Below are 25798 nucleotides of genomic sequence, written 5' to 3'. Positions count from 1 at the left end.
ACTCTCCGCAGTCGACCCCTCTGTCTGGCACCGCCATGCCACCTGGCCGGGGTCAGCGTGGGCCTGGGCTGTGGAATGTCCCACTGGGGTGTGAGGGGCTGTTCCTCCTTCCCTGAGGGGTCTGGCTGCAGCTCAGCCGGGCCGCCTGCCCGGGGCTTCCCGGGAGCACAGCCCCTGGAAGGAGGGGCTGAGAGTCCGCCCAGGTGAGGTTACTTGGGAAACCTTGGCCCCACCCCCGGCCTGGCTCCACCCCCGACCCAGCCTCTCCGGGCCCAGCTTCCCCAGCTGCCCTCTCCGGAGGGGTAGGTGCACCGGGGGAACCCTGGGGATTTGGTGGGAGGGGACGGTGGGAAGAGGCAATTCTCAGGGTGGCCATGGGGCTGTCTGTTAGTGAGTCCCTTAGCAGTTGGGGCGCCCTAGGGTTTGTGTGTTGACCCGTGAGTCGGAGTACGTGCCCATATGTGCCTTGGCCTCTCCTAAGGGCCAGCCTCTTCCTGGCAGTGCTTTTGTGTACTTGTCTGGGACTTCGTGTTTCTTTCTTGGGACTGTTGTCTGGGACTGCACGTAGGGTGAGTTTATATCTATCTACTGTGAGGTGCAATGGGGCAGAGATCTGCAGTGGCGTGAGACCTTACCCTGCAGGTGATTGGTAGGTGTGGGGTGTGGAGAGAGGTGGTGGGGCCCCAGGTAGCGCTGAGCGGGGTGGCACAGTTCCCACCACAGCCCTTCTGTCCTGCCCACCTCAGCCAGCAGCTCTCCCGCTCTCTTTCTCTCACATTGGGTTTGTACCTAGTCTCTCTGCACCCAACTTCTCTGGGTCTCGTGTACTGTTACTTTTTGTCTGTGCGTGATTTTCTCTTTGCCCCCCTCTCCTCCTCCTCATCCCCACCACTCACCTTGTCCGGGCCTATCTTTGCCAGCGGTCAGAACCTCCGACCCCACTAGGGCAGAGCTGGCTGCCCTGAAGAGAACTCCCGGGCTTTGAGCAGGGAGCCCAGGGGAACCAGGACCTCGGAGTCTGGACCCCAGGGTCCTTGAGAGGACTGGGGAGGGCCTTGTGGAATTATGGGGAGGAACTGGAGGTGGACGTAGAGAGAGGGGTCTGTTCCTACGGCTGGGTTGGGGTGTAGAGGACCAGAGGCTCAGAGGGTGCCAGAGAGAAGCAAGGTTGGCGGTGTGAAGAGAGTAGGTCTAGGAGGCCGGGTTGGACAGGTGAGCCCTGCTCCCTTCCCCCATTCAAACTCCTGCTGCCGGACTGGGCGCCGGGCCTGTGGGAACGTGCTCCTTCCCTGTGCCCTGGGGCTGCTCCCCTTCACCTCCCTCTCCAGGAACTGAGCCCAGAAAAGGGGGAGTAGGGAGGCGGGCCATCCCCTCGTGGGGCCTGGGAGTGGGGGAGGCCCTGAGCGGTTAGCCGCTGGCCCCCTGCTTGGGCCGTTCTTCTTTGTGGGGATCCTGGGGGGGGGGTGGGCCGTGGGCGGGTGGAGGGGGATGGGCACGCAGCGCCGAGCCCGCGGCGGGGACTGAGGCACGGTTACCTGGGGGAGGCCGGGGCGCGCGGGGGAATGCGGGGTGGCGGGGCAGAGAGGAGCGCGGGGCCGGGAGGGCGGCGCCGGGCGTGGGAGCGGCGGGGCCGGTTCAGCCCGGGAGGGGGAAGGGAGGGCAGCGGCCCGAGCGCCCGGCGAGCGGGCGGAGGGGGGAGCAGGGAGGGGGAGGCGGCGCCTGGGTCCGAGCCGCCCCAGCCCTGGCTCCTCTCCCCGGAACAGGCCCCCGACAGCTGCTCTCGGGAGCCGCCTCCCGACACCCGAGCCCCGCCGGCGCCTCCCGCTCCCGGCTCTTGGCTCCCTCCGCCTCTCCCTCCCCGCGCCCCGCCGCCACCAAGGAGGCCCCGCTTCGGGGTCGGACGCCGGGGTCTGCCGTGAAGAGCGATGAGAGGTCAGAAGAGCGGCGGGAGGACCCCTGCGGACGGAGGGTCGGGGGCGGCGGCCTGGGGCTCCGGGGACGCGCGGTGGCCGAAGGATGAGGGCCTGGCCGGGAGGCAAGATGTTCCCGGACTGGACTTAGTTGTCCAGCGCCGCTAAGTCTGTCCCTGCCCGCCTCCACAGTGCTCTGGTTTACTGTCTAAAAATGGGGGGTGGGGAACCCCCTGACCTCTGAGAAAGTGTGTTCCAGCCTTGAGGAAGGACCCCCTTTACCCAGTATGGAGGAACTGAACCCCAGGAAGACAGGTGCTCATATGTGGTCCTACTGAATCATCTCCCGGCCTCCTGGAGAAGTGGGCCTGTCCTCCTACTTGGCCAGTCTCTGCGGGCATCTACGAACTGTTAAGCCTCCATCCAGCCAGCTCCCAGTTGGGCAGCCTGGCCTCAGCCCGGCAGAGAGAGAGCCTGACACCATAACCTGTCAGTGACAGTCGTTCATCCACGGTTGGATGGTCAGTTAGTTCTGCCAGGAGTTACTGTCATTGCCCAGGGAGCACCATCCTCAGTGACCCTCCCCCACTCCCTTCTCTCCAGCCTTCACCCTACAGGTCCCCTGCTGGCTGGACATTCCTTTCCAGCACCTCTACCCCCAGCCAGAGTCTGGTGCTCAGACTCACTGTTGCTGAGGGTACATAGTGTGTCCAGAATTGAGTGGTACAGTGGAGATGAAAGCTGAGCATATGGGAAAATAGAGAAATGACTTTTTTTTTGGTCACTCCAGCCACCCAAGTTTCCTTCTGTTCCCCACTCTCTTGACTTCCCTCTGGCTTGGTCACCTTGAGTATTAGGGGTGGGCCCCAGTTCTCTTGGGATCCTGTGCCTGAGGACCTGAGTGTGTGTCTCACACTGTCCTCTGTAGGAGCATGTTTGTCATTTCATGTTCACAGGTGTCTGAAGGTGACTATTAACTAAGTGATGGGATTGAACTTGAAAGAATGCCGAGGTGTGGATGGAGGTGATGTGTGCTTGAGTGTCCGTCCGTGTTTGCCTTGGCTGGGGAGTCTGTGTGTGTAATGGATTTATGAGGATGTCACGTGTCTGTCTCTGAAAGTCTGTAAGACAGTTGTGTGTGTGTGCGTGCACATGTGTACAGAGCTGTGTGAGTGTTGTCTGGGGTGAGGGTTGGGGGTTGGGAGAAGAGAGCGAAGGGCTTGTGGCAGAGTGTTCCAGCCCCTGGCTTCCAGCCTCCTGCTGCACCCTGGGGCGGCACATGGGGGGCCTGATTGACTGATTGATTGTAGTGGGGTTGGGGTAGGTCTTCTGGGCCTGTCCTTGGTGTTTGTGACCCAGTGGAGAGAAATGGGGTGACAGGGTGTCAGCGAACAGATTGCCCCAGACGTCTCTCTGTGTTTCTCTGCTTGGCTCTGTGCCCTGCGCTTCGAAGCCCGCTCTGTTTACCTCTTGCTTTGTGTTTCTCGCCCTGTCTCCCCCTGCCTTCTATCTTCTGCCTGTCTTTGTATGTCTGCCCCGGGCTCCTCTTGCTTGCTCCGTCTGGCTCTGATGACTCATCTGGGATAGGCATGAAGGTTACCCAGGGGAACAAGGGCCCTGCTGTTCCCGAGAGAGGTGGGGGTGGAGAGCAGCACCCAGGAATTCCAGGCCGGCTGCCTGGGGCTCCGGCAGCTTGCTCCCCTGTGCCAGCTCCCAGACCCCCAAGGGACCAGGCGTGATGCTTCCGGTTCCAGCTCTCCTTTGATACCTGGGTCCCCCCATAACTCAGTCAGCCCCCTCAGCTGCTGCTTTGGAGCTGTGGGGTCTCAGCTGCCTCTTACATTCCTGCCCTAGAGCATTGTGGGAGCAGCTGGAGGAGGACAAAGGGATGGGGGAGTATCCCCCCACTCCTCCTACCTCCTGGGGTGACCTGGCTTCCCCGTCTTTAGATCCGCCCTCATCTCCAAGGCAACTCAGCCTTTTCCTCAGCCCTGGGCTCTTCCTTCTGAAGCAGCCCCCTTCAGAAACTGGGAACTGGGGGGATAGGATGTCGAGGTCTTAGGAAGGGAAGGCAGAGCAGGGAGAGGGGATGGAATACTTTGGACCTGATGGCAGAGAGGATCAGGGTTTGAGGGGTGGCACTAGGGATCCCAAAGGATTCCAGGGCCTGGAGAACTCAGAGCAGACCTCTGCTGGGAAGAATACAGGTCAGGATCGATTTTCCTGGGGCTGGGGCTGGGGCTGGGGTTAAGGCTGGGGAGGGTAGATACCTGGGTTCATAGGGAGTTGTAGTTGGGATGGTTTTCAGGGGGCAAGCTGCCAGGGGCCCAGTGAGGGAGAAAAAAAGCAGGGATTCTCACGCTTTCATAGGCACAGGTCACCTGGTGATTGTGTTAAAATGCAGACTGATTCAGCAGGTCTAGGTTGGGACCTGAGATTCTGCATTTCTCCCAAGCTCCCAGGTGTGGCTGAGGCTGCTGGGTCGGGGGCCAATAGGGCTACAGAGGACACTGAGATTGGAAGGTTGCTGGGGTCCCCCGCTTCGCTTAGAATTCTGGTCTCCTAGGTGGGGAGGGGACCAGAATTTAGCTCGGTGTCTGGCACATGGGAAGCATTCTAAAAATATAGCTGATGCTGTTAAACGGTGTCTGTTGTTGTCATTTCACTGCTATTATCCCCAAAGCAGCCCATCCTGTCTCTTCATTATTGGCTGTGAGCCAGTCTCCTTGACTGCCCTTTAACTAACCTCCCCCCTCATTATGTCCCCTGCAGAGATGTTGCCCCCACCCCCGTAGGCCCAAGGGATCAAGAGCAATGGGGCCAGGGGCCCTCTCATTTCTACTGCTGCTGCTGCTGCTCTTGGTGGCAACAGGAGATGCTGACATGAAGGGACATTTTGACCCTGGTGAGGAGACTGGCTCTTGGGTCCCTGAGGGATGGGGTTGGGAGACCGAGTTGGGAGCTTTGACCCTCCGTATGCCTGTGTTCACCCAGCCAAGTGCCGCTATGCCCTGGGCATGCAGGACCGGACCATCCCGGATGGTGACATCTCTGCTTCCAGCTCCTGGTCAGACTCCACTGCGGCTCGCCACAGCAGGTAGCTGGCACACCTGGGCTGTCCCGGAGGGAACCCCTGGGGACTCTACTTGCCCTTCCGACACTCTGCCCAAGCCAAGAGGCTTCTGAGAGGGTCGATGCCGATGAAGCCCCCCATAGTACTGGGCGGGGGTGTTAAATACTGGAGACAGAGGCAGACCTACGGCCAGATGTTCCCTGTGACTTCCTGCGCCCTCCCAGGCTGGAAAGCAGCGACGGAGATGGGGCATGGTGCCCTGCGGTGCCGGTGTTTCCCAAGGAGGAGGAGTACCTGCAGGTGGACCTGCGGCGGCTGCACCTGGTGGCGCTGGTGGGCACCCAGGGGCGGCACGCAGGGGGCCTGGGCAAGGAGTTCTCCCCCAGCTACCGGCTGCGCTACTCCCGGGACGGCCACCGCTGGATGGATTGGAGGGACCGCTGGGGCCAGGAGGTGAGGCTGGCAGCGACAGTGCCCAGGGAAGGCTGGCTCTCCTCTGTCCCCCCGCTGTACCACCTATCCACTGATGACTCTGCAGTGTACGCCCTCTCTAGCCCAGACATCTCCCCTGAGCTCCATCTAGTGTTGCAAACCTGACCACTTTCCACCTAGATGTATTATGGTCAACTCAAACTTACCATAAACTTCTCAAGCTGAACTTGAGCCCCATTCTCATCCCAGACCTGCTCCTCCCCCAGCATTCTCCAGCTCAGGAAATGGTACCACCATAAGCTAAGATGATATCCCTGATTCCTCTTTTTCTCCCACCTCCTACTTCCAAAGCATCAGCAAGGCCAGTCTGTTCCACCTCCATGATATTTCCTGAATCTGCCCACTTCTTACCACCTCCACCTCTACCCCTAGGCCAGGCCCCCACCATCCCCAGCTAGATGAATGCAGTAGTCTCCAAACTGTTCTCCTTGCTTCTTTCTCTCCTAAAGTCAAATCTCCACCTGGAGGCTACATCTAGGGTACCTGAGAAAATGCAAAGCAGATGCCTCACACCTGGCTCACAGCCCTCTGCTGGCTTTCCTGCTGCCAGAACAAAAGCTGAGGTCCTTTGTGGGTGCAGAAGCTTAGCCTGTGCCGGCTCCTGTCCACATCCCTTACCCCTCTCCCCATTCTCGCTCCACCCGGGCCATGCTGGTTTTCTTGCTGTTCCTGGTACATGCTAGGGCTCACCCCACAGCCTCAGGACACCTGCACCTGCTGTTCTCTGTGCCTGGAAAGCTCCTCCCCGAGCTGTCCACAGGCTCTCCTCCCTCCATTCAGTTCTCCCCGAAGGTATCACCTCCTCATAGAGCCTTTTCTGACTCCCCACCCCCAGCTGCCTCTTGTTTGTCACAGCTGTTTCTCCTACTGGACTGTCCTACAGGAGAGGGACTGATGCTCACCCCCAGGAATGTGCCTGGCTGGTGCAGAGTGGGTGCTCAGCCAGCATCTGCTGAGTGAACAGAGGGAATGGGTGAAGGAAGAGGGGAAGCCAGAGCAGGGGTGCAGAGCCGTGAGGGACTGGAGAGAATCTGGGCACAACAGGATGCGAGACTTAGAGGTCAGGACAGACCATCAGGCCCAGAGAGGTGTCAGAGGGCTCTGCTGCAGCCCCTTGTCTTACAAATGCCTGGCTGTACTCCATGCCTTGGGTGCTCAGTGCCACCCTTCATGGGTCTCTTTGTGGCCATTGTGGGCTGGGCCAGGGAGCAGCTGGTGGCTGGGAAATTACATCCGATCTGGAGCCTTCCTCCCCCATCCACCCCTGCATCCTGGCCCACAGGTGATCTTAGGTAATGAGGATCCTGGGGGAGTGGTGCTGAAGGACCTTGGGCCCCCCATGGTGGCCCGACTGGTTCGCTTCTATCCCCGGGCGGACCGAGTCATGAGCGTCTGTCTACGGGTGGAGCTCTATGGCTGCCTCTGGAAGGGTGAGTCATTCAGACCCCTGAGGATTCATTCCTGTCCTGGGGACTGGGGAGTGGGAATGGGGGAGAGGGGCATCCAGGATCCTCTGTCCTGTTGGGACTCTGTCACTCTGAGTGAGGAGGGGACTGGCCAGCATTGCCTCCTCCATGCCAGTGGCCTGTGGAGGGGTTACGAGAGAGGGACCTGAAACCTGCCCAGGCCTGATGCAGGGGTGGGGGATGGAGGCTCCGTGCCCCTAACACCCCTCCTCCCCCTGCCCCAGATGGACTCCTGTCTTACATGGCCCCTGTGGGGCAGACGATGTACTTATCTGAGGCTGTGCACCTCAACGACTCCACCTACGATGGACACACCACACACACCGTTGGCGGGTGAAAGAAGCGGGCCCCGCAGGACATGGAGCCTGGGGTGGGAGAGTGGATGGAGTGGGTGGGGGAGGGGGTTGTCTGGGCAGCGAGAGGGAAGAACTGCAGAGAGCGATGGCTTAGGTGGGGCTCAAGGGACAGGACCAGGATTGAGGGATAGCACGGTGACCACTAGCTAATGTGACCCTTTGTGCGAATTAGAGAAAGGCCTGCCTCTGCTAAGACACTTAAATCTGTTGCAAATTGTCACAATAAATACATCGTAGGTTGAGCGGTGTCCCTTAGAGGCGGTGCCTTTGTATAGCATGTGACTTCAAGGTGCCCTAGAGAGTCCTGGGTGGGGGTAAGAGAGAGCTGTGTGAGGTTGGGGCGGGGTGGGGGTTGCTGGGCTACGCTGGCCAGGCCACTGGAGGATGGGGGTTGTAGAGCACCCAGATAGGTGACACTTTCTTCTCTTCCACCCTCTTCTTCCTCGGCTCCCCTCCTCTCCAGGCTGCAGTACGGAGGTCTGGGCCAGCTGGCAGATGGCGTGGTGGGGCTGGATGACTTTAGGAAGAGCCAGGAGCTGCGGGTCTGGCCAGGCTATGACTATGTGGGATGGAGCAATCACAGCTTCCCCAGCGGCTACGTGGAGATGGAGTTTGAGTTTGACCGGCTGAGGACCTTCAATGCCATGCAGGTTAAGTGCGGCCAACTCCCAGGGAGGGCTCTGGGACCAGGGTGAGTGCCCTGGGGTGCTCGCTCGGGCTCTCCTGGACTTGACCTTGTGTCCTTCCTTCCTTCCCCCAGGTCCACTGTAACAACATGCACACGCTGGGAGCCCGCCTGCCTGGCGGGGTGGAGTGTCGCTTCAAGAGGGGCCCTGCCATGGCCTGGGAGGGGGAGCCCGTGCGCCATGCCCTGGGGGGCAGCCTGGGGGACCCCAGAGCCCGGACTGTGTCAGTGCCCCTGGGCGGCCGAGTGGGCCGCTTTCTGCAGTGTCGCTTCCTCTTTGCTGGGCCGTGGTTACTCTTCAGCGAAATCTCCTTCATCTCTGGTAAGCCCCTGGTCTCTGCCCAGTTCCCAGCCTCTGGGATTACTAACCCATAGTGCCCTCGAATAACCACTCCCGGCACCAGTGAGACTTTACAAGTAAGGCTGCCCTAAATAATTTGAACACTTCCCTCCCCCTTTCCCCCTGCCTGTCTCAGTCTTTCGTTTATGAGCCCCTCACTCACGACTGATGTTGAGCAGTATGACTGTGGTTGTTAAAATATTGAAATATTCTGTGCTGGTTGAGAAATAGCCTCTTCTCTAAGCCTCCTGACAGCCAGGATCCCCCCGCACCCCGGGCTCTCCTCAGGAGTCCCGCTTCTCCCCACAATCCAGCAACTAAAAGATTAACATCCAGCACCGCCACAACCGTCCATGACCCTCCAGGATCCTGTCCCACCGCCTATCCTGGTTGGTTGGTACATATACTGAGTATCAGCCCTGCTTTTACTCCCCACCCAGTAATAGAATTCCCTCGGTCTCATGCATGTGTGCCTCCCTTTCGTCGCCTCCTCCCTATCTGACCTCCCCTTTTTTCTTCCTTCTCCCCAGATGTTGTGAATGACTCCTCCCTGGCTTTGGGGGGCACCTTCGCACCAGCCCCCTGGTGGCCACCCGGCCCACCTCCCACCAACTTCAGCAGCTTGGGTGAGCTGACCTGGGGCCCCCGCCAGGGTATGTGGGTCCTGTGTCACCAGTCCTCCCTGGGCCCCCTCAGCCTGGGTGGGAAGCCACCCGTGGTCCTGACCCTTCTGCCTCCACCAGAGCTGGAGCCCAGGGGCCAGCAGCCTGTGGCCAAGGCCGAGGGGAGCCCGACCGCCATCCTCATTGGCTGCCTGGTGGCCATCATCCTCCTGCTGCTGCTCATCATCGCCCTCATGCTGTGGCGCCTGCACTGGCGCAAGCTCCTCAGCAAGGTGGGCAGAGTGGCGTGGGGACCCTTGGGCTACTGGGGGTGGGGCAGCCTGGGGAGGGATGGGCAGGATGTGGGCGTGGAGAGTGAGGCCAGCGTGTGTCGGGACTCCTGCCTTAGTTAGGATCCAGCAGGGACCATAGAGCACAGTCGGATGAGAATAATTTGAGGGAGGCTTAGTAAGGAGACCACGTAGAAAGATGTGGGCAGGGTGTACGTACATCACGAGAAGCAGTGCAGTTCCCCAGGCCTGGTCACTGCAGAGCGGCTACCATCCCTGGGTCTGTGGGGTGAGAGAAGGAGGCAGTTACTGGAAGGCGGGAGGAGTCTAGGAGGAGTGTGTGGAGAGGGCGCCTGAGAGGGGCAATGGACTTTGTTTCCAGGATGCAGCTCACCTGGGTCCATCCCTTGGGGAGGGGCTGGGAGAATAAACACCCTGACCTCACTTCCTGTCTGCCCTCCAAACTCCTGCTGGGGCTCCTATCTGGCCAAGCCAGACCCAGCCCGTTGACGCAGTCCACATTGATCGACCTATTGGGGCAGAAGCCCAGCGGGAGAAGGTGGCGAGTGGAGCTAGAGGAGCGACTGGAAGAAGTGCGGCACACCCTAAGCCCATGTCTTCCAGGCCAGAGTCCAGTGGTGGGGATACACGTTACAGTTAATAGTTATGAACTGGTAGGATTTGGGTTGGAATCCCATTGTGGGACATCAGGGAACCCACTTAAATGCCTTTGAGTCTTTCTTTACCTGAAAGATGAGTTAGTAGTACATACGACTACAGGACTTTGTGAGGACTGAAGGAGGGAACACGGGTGGAGGATTTAACCAAGAGCTGGGAAGTGTGCGCCGAGCAGTAGCTGCACTTAATATTTCCCGTTCCCCATGACAAGGCTGAGCGTCGGGTGTTAGAAGAGGAGCTGACGGTTCACCTCTCTGTCCCTGGGGACACCATCCTCATCAACAACCGCCCAGGCCCTCGAGAACCACCCCCTTACCAGGAGCCCCGGCCTCGTGGGAATCCGCCCCACTCTGCTCCCAGTGTCCCCAACGGCTCTGGTAAGACCTTCCTTGTTCCAGTCCCACCTCCGTCCTCTGCCTGTCTTCTCAGTGTATCCTTTTTCCTCTCCTTTACCATTCCTTTCTTTTACTGTCTTCCCCAGTTTCAACTCATTTTCTTATTTCTGTGTCCCTGGTCACAGCCTTCTATATTACTCCATGTCCTTACCATATAATCTCCCTCAGGAATTTTCCATGCATTACGCACAGTCCCCAGTGCTCTCATCTTGTTTCTGTGTCCCACACACTTCCCTCTCTCATCTCTGTTGTGCCCTCTCATTGTGTCTTTCTGGCTCCTCCCCTCTCTCCTAGACTCACCATGTTCATTCCATCCATCTACCTATATTTATGTATCCATTCATCATTCATCCATCTGTTTGTTCATCCATCCATATATATTCATACGTCCATTCATCCATCCATCGTCCATCCATCATCTGTTTGTCCATCCCTCATCTATCCATGCATTCACTATCCATCCATCCAATCATTCATCATCCATCCATCATCTGTTCGTCCATCTATCACCTATCCATCCAGTTATCCAGCACTCTCCAGATGCTTGTTTTATTCCATTTCTGTCTCTTAGTACGTTCGTTCTCATCAGCCCTAGTCTTGCCCTATTCTGTGTCTCCCTGTCTGTCTAGCCTTGAGTCTCATCCCTTCCCCGTGTTTCCCCCCCTCCTTCTCCCGACAGCGTTGCTGCTCTCCAATCCAGCCTACCGTCTCCTTCTGGCCACTTACGCCCGCCCCCCTCGAGGCCCGGGCCCCCCCACACCCGCCTGGGCCAAACCCACCAACACCCAGGGTAAGCCCCTCTGCCCCTAGTCTCCGCCAGGCTCCCCGTACCTCTATGGGGCAGGGAAAAGTCCTCACACTTTGCACTCCCTCCTCTCCCCACTGTGGCCTCTTCTGCTCTCCTGAGCTCCCAAGGAGGAAGCTCTTGTGCCCTTAGCTCTCCTCTGCTGCTGCTGGCTCCTTTTTAAGGCCTCCCCCTTGAGCTGAGGAGTAGAAAGCTCCCTGGTTCTCAGCTCTGTTCCCCTCCTCCTGTTCCACCCCATCTCTTGAGCTCTCCAGAGCCGGAGAGGAGGTTGCTATGGTGGCTCCAGGCTTTCTTACAACCCTTCCTTCACTCTCCCCTCTCTCTAGAGCTGCAAGGAGGGCCTCTCCCCCAGTGCTTGCCCTCTCCCCCCACATGTCCTCTCTCTGCTCACGCCTCCGCCCTTCCTGTCTGCTCTTCCCTTCTGTGTTACCTTCTTCTCGTCACCCCTTCCCCAGGGCCAAGGGGGGACAGCTCTGCTTCCTCTCCTCTGTCTGTAGACTCCATGTTGCGTGGGCTGTGAGGAATTGTTTTCCTCTCCCTCTGTGTGCCCCTGTCTCTGCTTGTCTTTGAGCTTGGTATGTTGGGTCAGGGAGGGCTTGGGTAACCATGGCAGGGAGGATGAAAGGATGAAAGCAACCGGTAGAACGGCTACGTGAATGGCAGTGGCTGGCGGTGAGTGGGTCATGGGTTTGGAAATTGGAGGGTGACCGGATGGCTGGGACCATCCTTCTTCCAATGGTGGGTAGAGGAATTCCACTTGCAGCCAAGACTTCTTTCATGGTCTTGGACTGTGCTGGGATCCCTAGAGTACAAGACTTTATGACATTCTTTGCTCAACCATTTCCACTGCCTTGAAAGCTCTGTAGCAGCTAGCTCTTATCCCATGCCAGCGCCTTCTCTGTTTTGAGGCTGGCAGGTGGAATGCCAAGGAGAGGAGGGTAGACCCAGTCTCTCACCCACCTGGGAGACGGGGCGCCTCTGGGAGACGGGGGTGTGGAGAACCGTGGCTCTCGGGGGCTGTTCCTGATGCCTCGTCCTGTCTTCTTTTCCCTCATCCTGTAGCCTGCAGTGGGGACTACATGGAGCCGGAGAAGCCGGGTGCCCCGCTTCTGCCCCCACCTCCCCAGAACAGCGTCCCCCACTATGCCGAGGCTGACATTGTCACCCTGCAGGGTGTCACTGGAGGCAACACCTATGCTGTGCCCGCGCTGCCCCCAGGGGCAGCTGGGGATGGGCCCCCCAGAGTGGATTTCCCTCGGTCGAGGCTCCGCTTCAAGGAGAAGCTTGGCGAGGGCCAGTTTGGGGAGGTAAGAAGGATTCCTGCCCAGCCATCAGCAGTGTCTGCCTCTCTCTGCCTCTCTTCATGCCATGCCCAGATATCCCCTTTGGCTGGGAAACCATCATCTGTGTTGTCCCAATTGACCGTGTCTCCTTGGTGAACCTTGTGACCCCCTACCAAATCACCTTCTTTCTCCAGGTGCACCTGTGTGAGGTAGAGAACCCTCAAGATCTGGTCAGTCTTGATTTCCCCCTTAGTGTGCGCAAGGAACACCCTTTACTTGTAGCTGTCAAGATCCTACGGCCAGATGCCACCAAGAATGCCAGGTGAGGACCAGGGATGGCATCTGGAAGAAGGGAGGGGGGGAGGCCATGAAGAGAGGGGAGCGATCTAGAGAGAAACATGGTGGAGACCAACAGTGGGGGAGTGTCTGGGGACTAGTGAGTAGAGGTCGGGGAGTGGGGCACTGGTTTGTGGGAGCTGGAGGGAAGCTGCAGGTCAGCCCCTCGGCATCCCACCACCTTCTCCCTGCTTCTCCAGGAATGATTTCCTGAAGGAGGTGAAGATCATGTCGAGGCTAAAGGACCCAAACATCATCCGGCTCCTGGGCGTGTGTGTGCAGGACGACCCCCTCTGCATGATAACTGATTACATGGAGAATGGCGACCTCAACCAGTTCCTCAGTGCCCACCAGCTAGAGGACAAGGCGGTGGAGGAGGACAGAGATGGGGAGGCGGCCCAGGGGCCCACCATCAGGTACACAAGGGGGTCTCCTCCGTTCCCCTCACTCCAGCTTAGAGGGAAAGGGGGAACGTGGGGTGGGCAGGCAGGTAGAGGTTCCGGGAGGGGGCCTGGCATGAGACACATGTGGCCATGTTCGTCTAGAACTTGAGGGGAAGAAAGGCTGGAGATTACGACAATGAGGATGGTGAAGGGACTTGGACCCTGTCAGGAACTTCCCTGTGCTCTCTCGCCCTCACTGTCCCTGAGTCCAGATTGTGGAGCATAACAAAAGCGGTAGCTTCCTGGGGTCGGATGAGCTAAAGAAAGGTTGAGTGGGCATCTACCTGCTGGCCTCCACCAGGGCTTTCCATCTGTGCACCAGGAGGAGGGGTAACCCAGTCCTGGGAAGAGGGCTCTCCTTCATCTCCCAGGAATCTGTGAGGTGGGGACGAGTCTAGGGCTGCCCCTATGACCCGCGGGTGTCGGCTTCTACACTCAGCTACCCGATGCTGCTGCATGTGGCGGCCCAGATTGCCTCGGGCATGCGCTATCTGGCCACACTCAACTTTGTGCATCGGGACTTGGCCACAAGGAACTGCCTGGTTGGGGAGAATTTCACCATCAAAATCGCCGACTTTGGCATGAGCCGGAACCTCTACGCCGGGGACTATTACCGTGTGCAGGGCCGGGCGGTGCTGCCCATCCGGTGGATGGCCTGGGAGTGCATCCTCATGGTGAGAGGCCCTGAGAGAGGCGGGAAGGGAGGGGCGGTTAGGGGAGCACTGACTGCCACTTAAGCTCTGGGATCTTGTTCAGTCACTTGCCTTCCCTGGACTGCAGTTCTCATCTCTGAAATGAGGGTTTGGACCAGTGCTCTATAAGGTTCCTTCTGGCTCAAGGGACTGGAGAAAGCAGAGAGTTATGGTGTGATTGGAAAGGGTCCAGGAGCCAAGGGCGAGTGTGAGAGATGGAGTCAGGGTAGCAGAGAGAAAGAGAGATAAGGAGGCTAGAGATAGAAGGCGTTGAGTTGGGAGAGTCAGGACCAGAAAATGGGGGGAAGGATGGGTAGAATCGGGAAGAGGTGAGGAGAGGACTAGAGCACAAGAAAGAAGGCAGAGCCAGAGGAGAGGAGCAGGCTTAGTGGGAAAGAGGGCCAGCTAAGGAGTGTGGACTGCCGGGGGTTGGGAGGGAGTCAGGTGGGTGTGAGGATGATGCTGAGTGGATGTGGGGTCCCAGTGGGGAGAGGAGGAGGGTCTCTGTTGACTGATGCCTTTCTCTGCCTCTGTTGCCTTATCCACGCACCAGGGGAAGTTCACGACTGCCAGTGACGTGTGGGCCTTTGGGGTGACCCTGTGGGAGGTGCTGATGCTCTGCAGGGCCCAGCCGTTTGGGCAGCTCACCGATGAGCAAGTCATCGAGAACGCGGGGGAGTTCTTCCGGGACCAGGGCCGGCAGGTCAGAGCAGAGGGGAGGGAAGATGGGTCTGGGGGCCCAGGAGGGCCAGAGCCTGTCATCTTGGGGACTAAAGAACATTTGCCTGCCTTTCATCCACGCTGCCACAATGCAGGTGTACCTGTCCCGGCCCCCAGCCTGCCCACTGGGCCTGTATGAGCTGATGCTTCGGTGCTGGAGCCGGGAGCCTGAGCAGCGACCACCCTTTTCCCAACTGCATCGGTTCCTGGCAGAAGATGCGCTCAACACAGTGTGAATCACAACACCCAGCCGCCCCTCCCTCAGGGAGGATTCAGGGGAGGCCAGCGGCACTAAACAAGAGGAGCTAAGCGCACCCCACTCCATTCCCCCTCCTGACCGCCCTTCACCTCTGAGAGAGGCAGTGTGGCTGAAGGTGGGCTGGGCCTGCCAGGGAGCTGACGCCCTCCCTTCCCCAGATACGCTCTCATGCCCCCTTCCTGCTCCTCTTAAAAGCCCCTGCCACCCACCCAGCTGGCCCTGTGGATGGGATCCTCTCTGACCTCCTCTAGCCATCTCTTGGGGGAGGTGGGAGAAAATATAGGGCAGACACTGGACCTGGCCCATTGGAGCACCTGGGCCTCCCTGGACAACACTGGTGCCTGGAGAGAAGGCTGTTGCCCCCAGCCTCTCTCTCTCTCCGTCACACACTGGACCCCACTGGCTGAGAATCTGGGGAGTGAGGAGGACAAGAAAGGGAGAAAGGGGTTCCCTTGTGCCTCCTCCTGGGATTGCCCTCAGCTTTGGCCTCCCTCCTCCATCCTATGAAACACTGGACTTGGGGGTGATCCCTACCCCTGCCAGCCTACCCACTTCCCATCTGCCCTGTTGTAGGTAGAACTTCTCTAAGCCTGTATGTTTCTGTGGAATAAGTATTGGGGTTAGGGGGGAAGGAGAGCAATGGCCCATGGCCCTGGGGTTGGACATCTCTATGGTAGCTGCCACATTGGTTTTTCTATAATCACTTGGGGTTTGTACATTTTTGGGGGGGGAGAGACACAGATTTTTACACTAATATATGGATCTAGCTCAATGCTATTTTAATCCCCTGCACTAGGCAGGTAATAATAAAGGTTGAGTTTTCCACAGCTATGAGTGTGTTTCTTGGGGTTTTGGTGAAATCTGCCTCCTGCCCCCCCAAACCCATTTCCTTTCTTCCTTCCCCTCTTTTTCCCTCTTCTTCCCATTCCATTTCCTAACATGTGTTTTTCCCAGCATAGCGTTCTGTTTCTGCATAAGCCAGGCCCTCGCCTGTGGGACCTAAGGTCCCACATGAATATGGAGCTCTGCAGGAGACCTGGAAGGAGGTGGATTAGGCCAGCGGTCCTAACCTTGTCTGACCCATGGACCCCTTTGGCAGTGTGGAGAGGTCTACTGATTCCTCCTCAGAATTATGTTTTAAAACCCGTTTAAAAATATTTCATATATATATATAATATACAATTATGATTACACATGTGTAACAGGAAATCAAAGCATTTACCAAAATTTTAAAAAAATGATATAGTAACATGTGCTTCTTTTAAATATATTTAATAATAAGACCTAGTAGCAGGTGTAATATTTACTGATATTTTCAGAAAGTAATGAGCATAAATGATATTCTGAGATTTCTACAGCTGTAGTGGGATGTGAGAGTAGCTGTGGTGTCTGTTAGTGACAAGTCACAGGTACTGCTAATATACTGGGGGTTTTGCTCATACTCATACTTGGAGGAAATGCTAAATTTCAGTTAGAAGTTAATAAAAATAGAGATGTAATTCTCTTCTTGCCCAAATTCTAGGAAACCCTCTCCCGCTGTCTGCACCCCAGGGTCTGGAAGTCCCAGGAGGAGAATCCCTGTATTAGACTGATCAAGTGTTCAAATAACCAATAGGTTTGAATTGTTTGAGAGCCAAGCCAAGACCCTAAATTATCTCAGAGGCTTGGAAGGATGAGCCACAGCTGCCAGGAAAACATTTAACAGAGTTCAAATTTGGTTGTAATGAAAAAAAAAAAAATCAGTTGCAAGTATGGGAAAAGGCAGACCCATACTGATGGCAGTTCATGTGAAATAAAGACCCTGGGGTCTCAGTTGATGACATTTACAAAATGAGCCAACTGGGTAATGAGGATGGCAATAAAGATAATTTAATCTTCGGTTGTATTGATAGGCCCTTGGGGTTCCAGGTCACAGGTCTGAGTCCTGCTGGAACCTACACAGGTCAGACCACTGTGACCCACAATTTAAGACAAGCACTGACAATAGTTTAGAGGCCAGAACCCACAATGGTGAGCAAAAGAAGCCATGGCAGTGAGCCGAGAACTCCCAAATTTCTGAGCTTAGAACTCTTAAGCTCTAGACCTGCACAACCACCTAGGGTTCATTTGAATTTCAGTCTCAGCATGTTCAAACCTGCTACTCCTCCATGGTTCTCTGACTCACTGAATGGCAGCTCAGCTGCGCAAGCCAGAAACCTGGGCATCATCGTTGACACCCCTTCTCCCTTACGCTCACCTCCGAAGTCCAGTCTATCAAGAAGCTCTGTTGCCTTTGATTCCATATTTCCCTTAAATTCATCATTTCTGTCTCCATCCCCATCGGAGCACACGCCACCTCCATCTTGCTTGGACCACTGCAGTAGTCTCCCAGGATCTGTTTCTGTTCCTCTCTGGTTTGTTTACAGCCCTACAGCCAGTGTGATTTTTAAACACACAAATCTGACCCCACTCCTTTATTCTAAACCCTTTAATGGCTTCCCATTGACCTTAAAATGAACAAAATGTTCTTGGTCAAGTTTGCCCCTCCTCCCGCTTTGTGCACCACTGGCCTTCTTTCAGTCCTTCCTGCCACATGGCATTTATAGCTTGCTGTTCCTCCACCTGGGACATAATTCCCTGCTGTTTTTGCCTTGTTAACTCCTGCTGGTCCTTCAGCAATCTTCCCTGACTTGCCCGACCAGGTCAAATGCCCTTGATGCTCTCTGAGCACGACTCTCTTATTTGTAGGACATACTACAGGTGCGAATTTACATGTTTTTTGTTTGGCTGGTTTTTTTTTTTTGCGGTACGCGGGCCTCTCACTGTTGTGGCCTCTCCCGCCGCGGAGCACAGGCTCCGCACGCGCAGGCTCAGCGGCCATGGCTCACGGGCCTAGCCGCTCCGCGGCATGTGGGATCTTCCCGGACCGGGGCACGAATCCGTGTCCCCTGCATCGGCAGGCGGACTCTCAACCATTGCGCCACCAGGGAAGCCCTGACTGGTTTTTTATAAAATGATGCTATTTACTGAGCACCCTCTCTGTGCCAGGTACCATACTTATTACATATTGTATCTTATTTAATACAACACAGGAAGTAGTTAAACTTATTGCCATTTCACAGAGAAGAAAACCTCTCTTGTTAGGTTAGCAACATGCCCAAGGCAGCACAGCCGGGAAATGGAGAAGCTGGTGGAAAACAGGCCCGTCAGCTCCTGGCTCTGTTCTTTCTCTCCAGGATGCTACCCGAGGGGAGGAGGGCATGAGCTCTCCATTACCCAACATAGGACGTTTTCAAGCACAGGGTGGATAGCCCTATGTCAGGGAGCTCGTTCCACAATCTCAGCTCCTAGGAGCCCAGGCTGATTTTCTTTCTGAAGGCCAGTTCCAGGAACTCAGCCTGCACTCAGCCTGACATCAGACACCTTGCATCCCTTAGGGCAGGGCTCTCCAAGAGAACTCTGTGATCATGGAAATGGTCTATATCTGCACTGTCCAATAGGTAGCCACTAGCCACATGTAGCTGTTGAGTATTTGAAATGGGGCTAATGTGACCAAGGAACTAAACTGAAAACTTTACTTCACTTAATTTAAATTTAAATAGCCACAGGTGACTAGCAGCTCCTGTTCTGGAAGTGTAGCCCTAGTTTTCCCTACACTGTAGGGAACTGCAACCAGTCTGCCCAGCTCCCCCTTGCTTGCTCTAGTCAAAATGAAGCATATGGCCTATTTGAGTTTAACACACACGTAAAAGCCTCTTTTACAGAGATGGCACTGGATTAGGCATGCCATTTTGTAATCTGCTCTTGTCCCCGTCATGATAGGTGGTACATAGCTCAGGCCAGTGTGCAGACAGTGACCTCCTCTGCAAGCGCTGCCCAGTATTCTACATTGCATTCTACCCACATTTTATCTAACCAGCTCCCAATGATGGACATTTGGACTGTTTCCATTGTTTTCATGCTACAACAACAAACACACTTCAATAAACATCTTTGCATGTATACCTTTGTACCCATGTGGCAGAATTTCAGTATGCTACTTTCCTAATGGGGGAGTTGCTAGGTCAAAGGGTAATTACATTAAAATCACTGGTACATACCGCCAAATTACCCTTAGAAAGGTGTGCCTATGTCAACCCTCCACAAAAATGAGTATGAAAAAAAAATATGAGTATGGTTAAGTGCTCATGTATACTCAAGCCAACAATGAGGTTGTCAATCCTTTTTTTTTTCTAATTGGACTTTTTATTATTTCTTTAATTTACTTTTCCTTAATTAAGAATGAAGTTGAGAGTTTCTTCATTTGGTTACAAGGCACTTGTATTTCTTCTGTTTATTGCCTGTTATTTCTTAATATTTCTACTGTGTTGTTTCTTTTTCTTATTGCTTTATAAGAGCTCTTTGTATTTTGTCTATTTTATGAAATATTTCTTCCCAGATTGCAATTTGTCTTCTAACCTTACCCAACGTTTGCCGTAAGGAAGCTTTGTCAGTTTTGTGTCATTCATTCTTTGAGGATTTTAAACATTGCTAAAGAAACGGACCAACAAAACAAGCATGGGTGGGCTACAAAGTATAACAAAGTCTTAGTTCTTACCATTTTGATTCCTGGTCACTGGCAAATGAACTTCAACTCCCAGTTCGGGCACTTTCTAGATGTCTGGCTGTGGGCAAATTTCTTAATCTCATTGAGCTTCCGTCTTCTAGTCTGCAAAGTGGGAATAACAAAACTTGCCTTATAGGAATGTGGGGAAACGTGTAGCTCTGGCTTTGCTGAAGACGTTCCCTTCCCTTACCCCGCAGTAGTTTCATAAATCAAATCAGACCAAACAATTGGTTTCTTTTTAAATCTGCATTTATTAGGATCTTCTAATTAAACGGGAGGTGGGGAGGTGGGTGGAAGCATGGAGGACGTGACAATTAAGATTTATTGAGTACTTACGTGCCGAGGAAGGCGCACTGGATCGAATTAACTCCTAATTCGAGAAAATGCTCTGGAAAGCGCATTATTCCGATTTCACGGGGAGCAACTGAGCTCAAAGAACCCAGTTTCGTGCGTCTCCAAACTCAAGCGCCTTACCACCATGTCTTTTCTGCACCTCCGCCAGGAAGCTCTCAGGGCATTTCTACTCCCAGCGTCCCCACTCCAGCTCAGGTCGGTTAGATTTGCCGTTGGCCGAGAAGGCGGAGAGCTACGCGGAACAAAGCGGCCCAACCTCTGGTGCCCTCGACTCTCTGAAGTAAAAGCCAGCCTCTCCCCTCTAGGCTTCCCCGCGGTGCCTTTTGGGAGTTGTAGTCAGACGCGCTTCAGCTTGCCCCCGGGTGGGGAAAGACAAGACTCCAATTCCCAGTATGCCCTGCGGCCGGCGGGCGCAGCGCCGACTCTTGTCCTCCCTGCTTCTCCACTCCTTCCCTTCTTTTCTGCATCCTCCACTCTGGTCTCCTGTCGGTGAAATCCTTCGTCCCTCTCCCATTTTTTCCTCTCACTTTCCGCCATCCTTTTCCCTATTCCCCGGAGCCAATGAGAGACATTGGTTCCGTTTAAGCGACGAGACTTGGAGTGCACGAGGGAGGATCGACACTGAGTGGTAAGGGGGCTGGGAGAGAAGCGGTGGCGGAGGTATAAGAGGGAGAGAGTTGAATGAGAGGCAAGGACTGGGAGGAAAGTAGGGGACAAGTTAGGAGATCAAGCGGTGTGGGTCAGGCTGAATGGGGTGAAGTAGTCTTGGGGGCGGGAAGAGGAAAGAGGTGGAATTGGATTTGGGAGACATGGAGGGGTAAGGTAGTTATTGCCGTGCCCAGCACGAGAAATGGGGCCAAGAAATAGATGGAAAGAACGGACAGATTTGGAGCTTATAGGCTGCTCAGACCAGGAGAGGTAGAAGGGAGAGAGGGTTGGCCTCCAACAAGTCTCTTTGTCACTGCTTAGGTAAAGATGAGACAAGTCATTGAAATACAAAGTTTGCAAATATGGGACAGTTAACAATTCTGCCATCTAGAAATTTAGAGAAGACTGGAGTTGAGGCCAGCAGTGGGGCGAGGAGGCAGGAAAGAGGGGAGGTTGGTCAGATTTGGGAGAAACAAGAGGAGATGAGTGACATGAGAAAGGAAACCATAGAAAAGATGCGTTTTTGTGGGGGCCCGTGGCTCTGGAGCCGGAGTGAGAAAGTTGAGGGGCAATACTGGCATGGACTGTGGGGGAACGCTAACACTTGCACCTTTCAGGTGATGGAGAGCACCCTTTCCAGGGGTGGACTGAGTCGAGTACACCTACAATGCAGGAACCTGCAGGAATTCCTAGGGAGCCTGAGCCCTGGGGTATTGGACCGATTGTATGGGCACCCTGCCACCTGTCTGGCTGTCTTCAGGTGAGGACACCCTTCATGGCAGGGACCATGGTGGGGAAATGTAATAAGGCCTGCAGGCTGGAATAAGTTCTCGTGGGTAGAAGCTTAGCCCTGGTGGGCTTGGAGATTGAAGTGTGCCAAACCAGATGGAGGTAGTGGGGGCAGCAAGACTGGTGAAAGTGTGGGGGGTGAGGTGAGGTGTTTGAGGCCATTGAGAGCAGGGATGCAGTTCTCAGGCAGCTCTGATATTAACAGTTTCCCTCTCCTGCCTTACAGGGAGCTCCCATCTTTGGCTAAGAACTGGGTGATGCGGATGCTCTTTCTGGAGCAGCCTTTGCCGCAAGCTGCTGTAGCCCTGTGGGTGAAGAAGGAATTCAGCAAGTGAGTGTCTCCGGCATTCTCAGTCAGATACAAATTTCTTAATAGCCAAGTTTCCCAAACTGCTGTTCTTGGGACACTTCCAAGAAATATTGATGGGAACACCACAAAACTTGTAATTAAGCAAGTTTTGGGAAATTCCGTTTACTGTATTTTGCCTCTTGGAGAGTTCTGAGGTCTGTAAGAAGGCTCTGGTAGGTGTTACAGTAAAGAAATTTGCCTTAAGAAGACACTGATCTTACTCTGTGAAACAGTGTTCCAAAGATCACCAGTTCAGAACAGGCAGAAATGGAAGCCTTTATGGGCCTCCTTCTTTCTGTTCTCCAGACATCCCCCTCACCTCTCTGCTTCTGTTCCAGAGCTCAGGAGGAAAGCACGGGGCTGCTGAGCGGCCTCCGTATCTGGCACACCCAGCTGCTCCCTGGTGGGCTCCAGGGCCTCATCCTCAACCCCATATTCCGCCAAAACCTCCGCATCGCCCTTCTGGGTGGGTATGTCACACCTTTTCCTAAAATGGGCAGGGGAAATAGTGATTAAACTGCTCATTAAACTGCTGGAGGGGAAGCTCCTGAGGGGGCCTCTCTGGAAGCTTGTGGGCTCCACTTTGGAAGCTCCTTTAGGAATAAGTTGGACCAGACATAGCTACGTGGTGTAGGAAATGTCTCCCACTCATGGCCCCTGGGGACGAAGGTGGAAAAAGGGCAGAAGGGTTGGCGGCGAACACAGGCAGGGTTCCTTACTCTCGACCGTCCTGGCATAGGGGCAAGGCCTGGTCTGATGACACAAGTCAGCTGGGACCAGACAAGCACGCCCGGGATGTCCCCTCACTTGACAAGTATGCCGAGGAGCGATGGGAGGTGAGGACTTGGGACTCTGTGTGTGTCTCTGCTTGTGCTCCTACTCTGCTTGTGCTCCACGGCCTTTAGAGGCGTCCGACTCTCTGTTCTCTTCCGTTCCTCAGGTGGTCCTGCACTTCATGGTGGGATCCCCCAGCGCAGCCGTCAGCCAGGACTTGGCTCAGCTCCTTAGCCAGGCTGGGCTCATGAAGAGGTGAGGAAGCCAGAGGTACAGCGGCTCTGTTTTGCCGTCTGCTTGGGTGCCTGCTAAATTGAGTGTCCATATCGGGTCAGGATTGCAGAGGGTTGGCTGTAAAAGGAGAGCTGAGCAGAGCACGGCCAGAGATAAACCCCCAAAAATGTGATCACACAGGTGGGATGGTGGCCTTTCTCTGCACACCTCTGCCATGGGCCCTCTCTGTCTCTAGTGCTGAACCTGGAGAGCCGCCCTGCATTACCTCTGCTGGCTTCCAGTTCCTCTTGCTGGACACCCCGGCCCAGCTCTGGTACTTTATGTTACAGTATCTGCAGACAGCACAGGTGAGCAGGTCAGGGGCTGCCTGCCGGCATGCTCTGCTCTTCCCAGGACCCACTGAGAGACTGCTGCCCGTACACTCTGTTCCCTGATTTTTTCTCCTCATTTCCTCCCTCCCATCCCTCCCCCTTTGTCTCTGCCCATTCCTCCCTAGAGTCGGGGCATGGACCTAGTGGAGATTCTCTCCTTTCTCTTCCAGCTCAGCTTCTCTACTCTGGGCAAGGTAAGCTGGGGGCTTGGGTGGGCAAGATGGGAAAAGAGTAGAGAGATGGGAAAGGGAAATGAGGTTATGGGGCAAAACAGTGAAAGATAAGAATGAACAAAGATGGGGAAAGAGGGAGTGAGTGTATGGGGTTGGGAAAGGGAGGATGAGATGTGTTTTGGACCCCAGCTGGCCATCTCTCTTCCCTAGGATTACTCTGTGGAAGGTATGAGTGATTCTCTGTTGAACTTCCTGCAACATCTGCGTGAGTTTGGGCTTGTTTTCCAGAGGAAGGTATGAGCACCCAGATACATGGCTTCTAGGGAAGAGGCAGGGTGGTATGGTGCCTTGGCCTTAAAAAGGAGCGGGGTCTCGGGAGGCAGGAAGCAGTTGCCAGGACTGAATGTTTGGGTCCCTCGGGAGAGAAATTGGGAGTTGAGGTTCTGTGCACTGGAAGGAATCTATAATGTCTGAGGAGGAAGATGAAGGGCAGTGACGCCGGAGAGAGGGCCTATTGCCTTTCCTTTCTCCTTTCCAGAGGAAATCTCGGCGTTACTACCCCACGCGACTGGCCATCAATCTCTCGTCAGGTGTTTCTGGGGCTGGGGGCACTGCACATCATCCTGGGTTCATTGTCGTGGAAACCAATTACCGGCTGTATGCCTACACGGGTGAGGCTGGACAGAGGGCCCCTGGGAGAGCAGGCTGGGGAGGGGAGTGGGGAAGGGGAAAGGAGGAGGGACTGCCAGTTTCTGGTCATGTAAACTTGGTGGTTTACAGAGTTCTCTGAGGCTTGAGCTCTGGGTGTAGAGGAGCCTCCTAATCATTACTCTCTTCCTATCCTCGGGTCAGAGTCGGAGCTGCAGATCGCCCTCATTGCCCTTTTCTCTGAGATGCTCTATCGCTTCCCCAACATGGTGGTGGCACAGGTGACCCGGGAGAGTGTGCAGCAGGCCATTGCTAGTGGCATCACAGCCCAACAGGTACTGCCTCTTGGGGAAGGTGCAGGTGGGAAGAAAGGCTGCACCTGGCCTGTGGGGTACAGGGTGGTCACCTCATGGAAGGCTAGCATGGGGTCTGTTACAGTATGTGGTGGGGAGTTGTCTATGTTTGAGCATCAGGCACACGAGAAATCAAGGCTCTAGGTGTGGGAATAGGTGGACCGGCGAGGGGAAAAGACACGGAAGAAGGACACCACCACTTCCTAGATGCATAGATGGCCTAGTTGTTTCTCTTCTCTGAGTCTCAGTTTCCTCATCTGGAAATAATGAGAGTTCTCACCTCATAGGGCTGTTGGAAGGATTCAGTGAAATAAAGCTAAATAATTTAGCTCAGAGCCTGCCATGCAGTAAGTGCTCAGAAATAATAGTTGTTGTTATTTTAAAGATAAAAAAATGAAAAACAAGACTATAGAAAGGACAGATGTGTCAAAGAAGGAGTAGCAGACATCACCAGTGGGAACAGCACCTGGGGACAACAGCTAAACTGGGATGGGTTGAACTGTTGACAGGCATGTGCCCATGAGTTTTTAAACAGTTGCTATTCAGTGACATTAGGTGACAGCTTAGCTAGCTTTCCTGCTTTCTTAAGCCCTTGATCCCAGTTCTTGTCTGTTTTCCTAGATCATCCATTTCCTAAGGACAAGGGCCCACCCAGTGATGCTTAAACAGGTACAAACAGGAGACTGGAGGTACAGACAGCTGCTGGAGGCTGACAGCTCTTGGCATCTGGCGATGAAGTGATGGAAAAGAGAAAGGGGCACCTAAATCTGGGGAATGAGTGGAGGGCTAGGGTTGTCTGGAGTAGTATTCCTGAATCTTACAGCCATCCCTTGCCCCTGCAGACACCTGTGCTGCCCCCCACCATCACGGACCAGATTCGGCTGTGGGAGCTGGAAAGGGACAGACTCCGGTTCACCGAAGGTGAGTGGCTTTTGGCGGTTGATTCTTGGTCATTGGCCAGAGGAAGGACAATTCAGTCTTGATGAACTGAAAAAGCTATTCATGCATTTTAATTTTTGTTTACTGCATGGGCTGGTAAACGCATGCACTTTTTATTTTGGGGTGAGTCGGTGGCAGTAAATAAATTGTCTCAAATCAGTGCAATTTAGATTTAGCTAGAAGAGGGAAATTGGGAGGGATAATTCATAGTAATTTCTCTGGTTTTGGTAAGCATTAATGGGTTTTCTTATTGTATTATATTGCTTTCCTGAATATGCCTGGATCACACTAGTGTTAGAATGAGCCCTGGAGGAGGCAAACATAGAAGATTAGTATTTAAACGTGGTGGATGGCAAGCCCAGACCGCTGCCCTGAGGCTGCCACCCAGGGGCGCCGCGCCTCAGTTTCTCACCTCCTCTCTCTCCCCTGTCGCTCCTGACCTGCGGACCCCAGGCGTCCTGTATAACCAGTTCCTGTCGCAAGTGGACTTTGAGCTGCTGCTGGCCCACGCTCGGGAGCTGGGCGTCCTGGTGTTCGAGAACTCGGCCAAGCGGCTCATGGTGGTGACCCCGGCCGGGCACGGCGACGTCAAGCGCTTCTGGAAGCGGCAGAAGCACAACTCCTGAGAGTGGGGGACCGGACCCGGGAGGGCGGGCCGCGTGGAAGCGGGCGCGGCCTCGGAACTCAGGAGTTTTTTTATTCACACGTCGGGACTCTTCTTGTTTAATAAAGTTGTTAAAGTGAACCATGCAGCCC

General features: G+C 54.9%; 2 protein-coding genes and 1 long non-coding RNA gene across 11 annotated transcripts; 2 read left to right on the top strand and 1 right to left on the bottom strand.

The window, feature by feature from the left end:
* Positions 1 to 265: 265 nt before the first annotated feature.
* DDR1 (discoidin domain receptor tyrosine kinase 1) lies at positions 266 to 15652 on the top strand. 8 transcript variants are annotated; one of them, XM_060163328.1, is made up of 19 exons: positions 536 to 569; positions 1764 to 1932; positions 4683 to 4815; positions 4905 to 5007; positions 5208 to 5436; positions 6758 to 6905; positions 7166 to 7274; positions 7761 to 7947; positions 8058 to 8304; positions 8853 to 8948; positions 9066 to 9217; positions 10104 to 10269; positions 10967 to 11077; positions 12155 to 12399; positions 12570 to 12697; positions 12912 to 13127; positions 13594 to 13828; positions 14400 to 14549; positions 14662 to 15652. In XM_060163328.1, the coding sequence occupies exons 3-19, from the start codon at positions 4725 to 4727 to the stop codon at positions 14800 to 14802; spliced, it is 2754 nt and encodes a 917-aa protein (XP_060019311.1). In that variant the 5' UTR covers positions 536 to 569; positions 1764 to 1932; positions 4683 to 4724; the 3' UTR covers positions 14803 to 15652. The 8 variants fall into 8 exon arrangements, with proteins under 8 accessions (XP_060019314.1, XP_060019312.1, XP_060019317.1 ...); XM_060163331.1 differs by lacking the exons at positions 536 to 569; positions 1764 to 1932 and adding an exon at positions 266 to 302; XM_060163329.1 differs by lacking the exon at positions 1764 to 1932 and having other exon boundaries at positions 417 to 569.
* On the bottom strand, positions 9419 to 21505 carry LOC132527518 (uncharacterized). Its single transcript, XR_009543021.1, has 3 exons — positions 19747 to 21505; positions 19402 to 19512; positions 9419 to 9496 (listed from the first exon to the last, which is right to left on the bottom strand). It is a non-coding gene; the product is annotated as an uncharacterized LOC132527518 (long non-coding RNA).
* GTF2H4 (general transcription factor IIH subunit 4) lies at positions 20159 to 25787 on the top strand. Of its 2 annotated transcripts, none has more exons than XM_060163342.1 (14): positions 20159 to 20392; positions 21030 to 21172; positions 21428 to 21532; positions 21889 to 22020; positions 22290 to 22386; positions 22491 to 22579; positions 22794 to 22905; positions 23100 to 23123; positions 23313 to 23396; positions 23641 to 23773; positions 23955 to 24085; positions 24725 to 24772; positions 24946 to 25024; positions 25496 to 25787. In XM_060163342.1, exons 2-14 carry the CDS (start codon positions 21033 to 21035, stop codon positions 25666 to 25668), a joined length of 1347 nt encoding a protein of 448 aa, XP_060019325.1. In that variant the 5' UTR covers positions 20159 to 20392; positions 21030 to 21032; the 3' UTR covers positions 25669 to 25787. The 2 variants fall into 2 exon arrangements, with proteins under 2 accessions (XP_060019325.1, XP_060019323.1); XM_060163340.1 differs by having other exon boundaries at positions 23055 to 23123.
* The last annotated feature ends 11 nt before the right edge of the window (positions 25788 to 25798 follow it).

This window comes from Lagenorhynchus albirostris, chromosome 10 (assembly GCF_949774975.1).
Source record: "Lagenorhynchus albirostris chromosome 10, mLagAlb1.1, whole genome shotgun sequence".
In the NCBI taxonomy this organism is placed as follows: domain Eukaryota; kingdom Metazoa; phylum Chordata; class Mammalia; order Artiodactyla; family Delphinidae; genus Lagenorhynchus; species Lagenorhynchus albirostris.
This window is presented reverse-complemented; position numbering and strand designations above follow the sequence as displayed.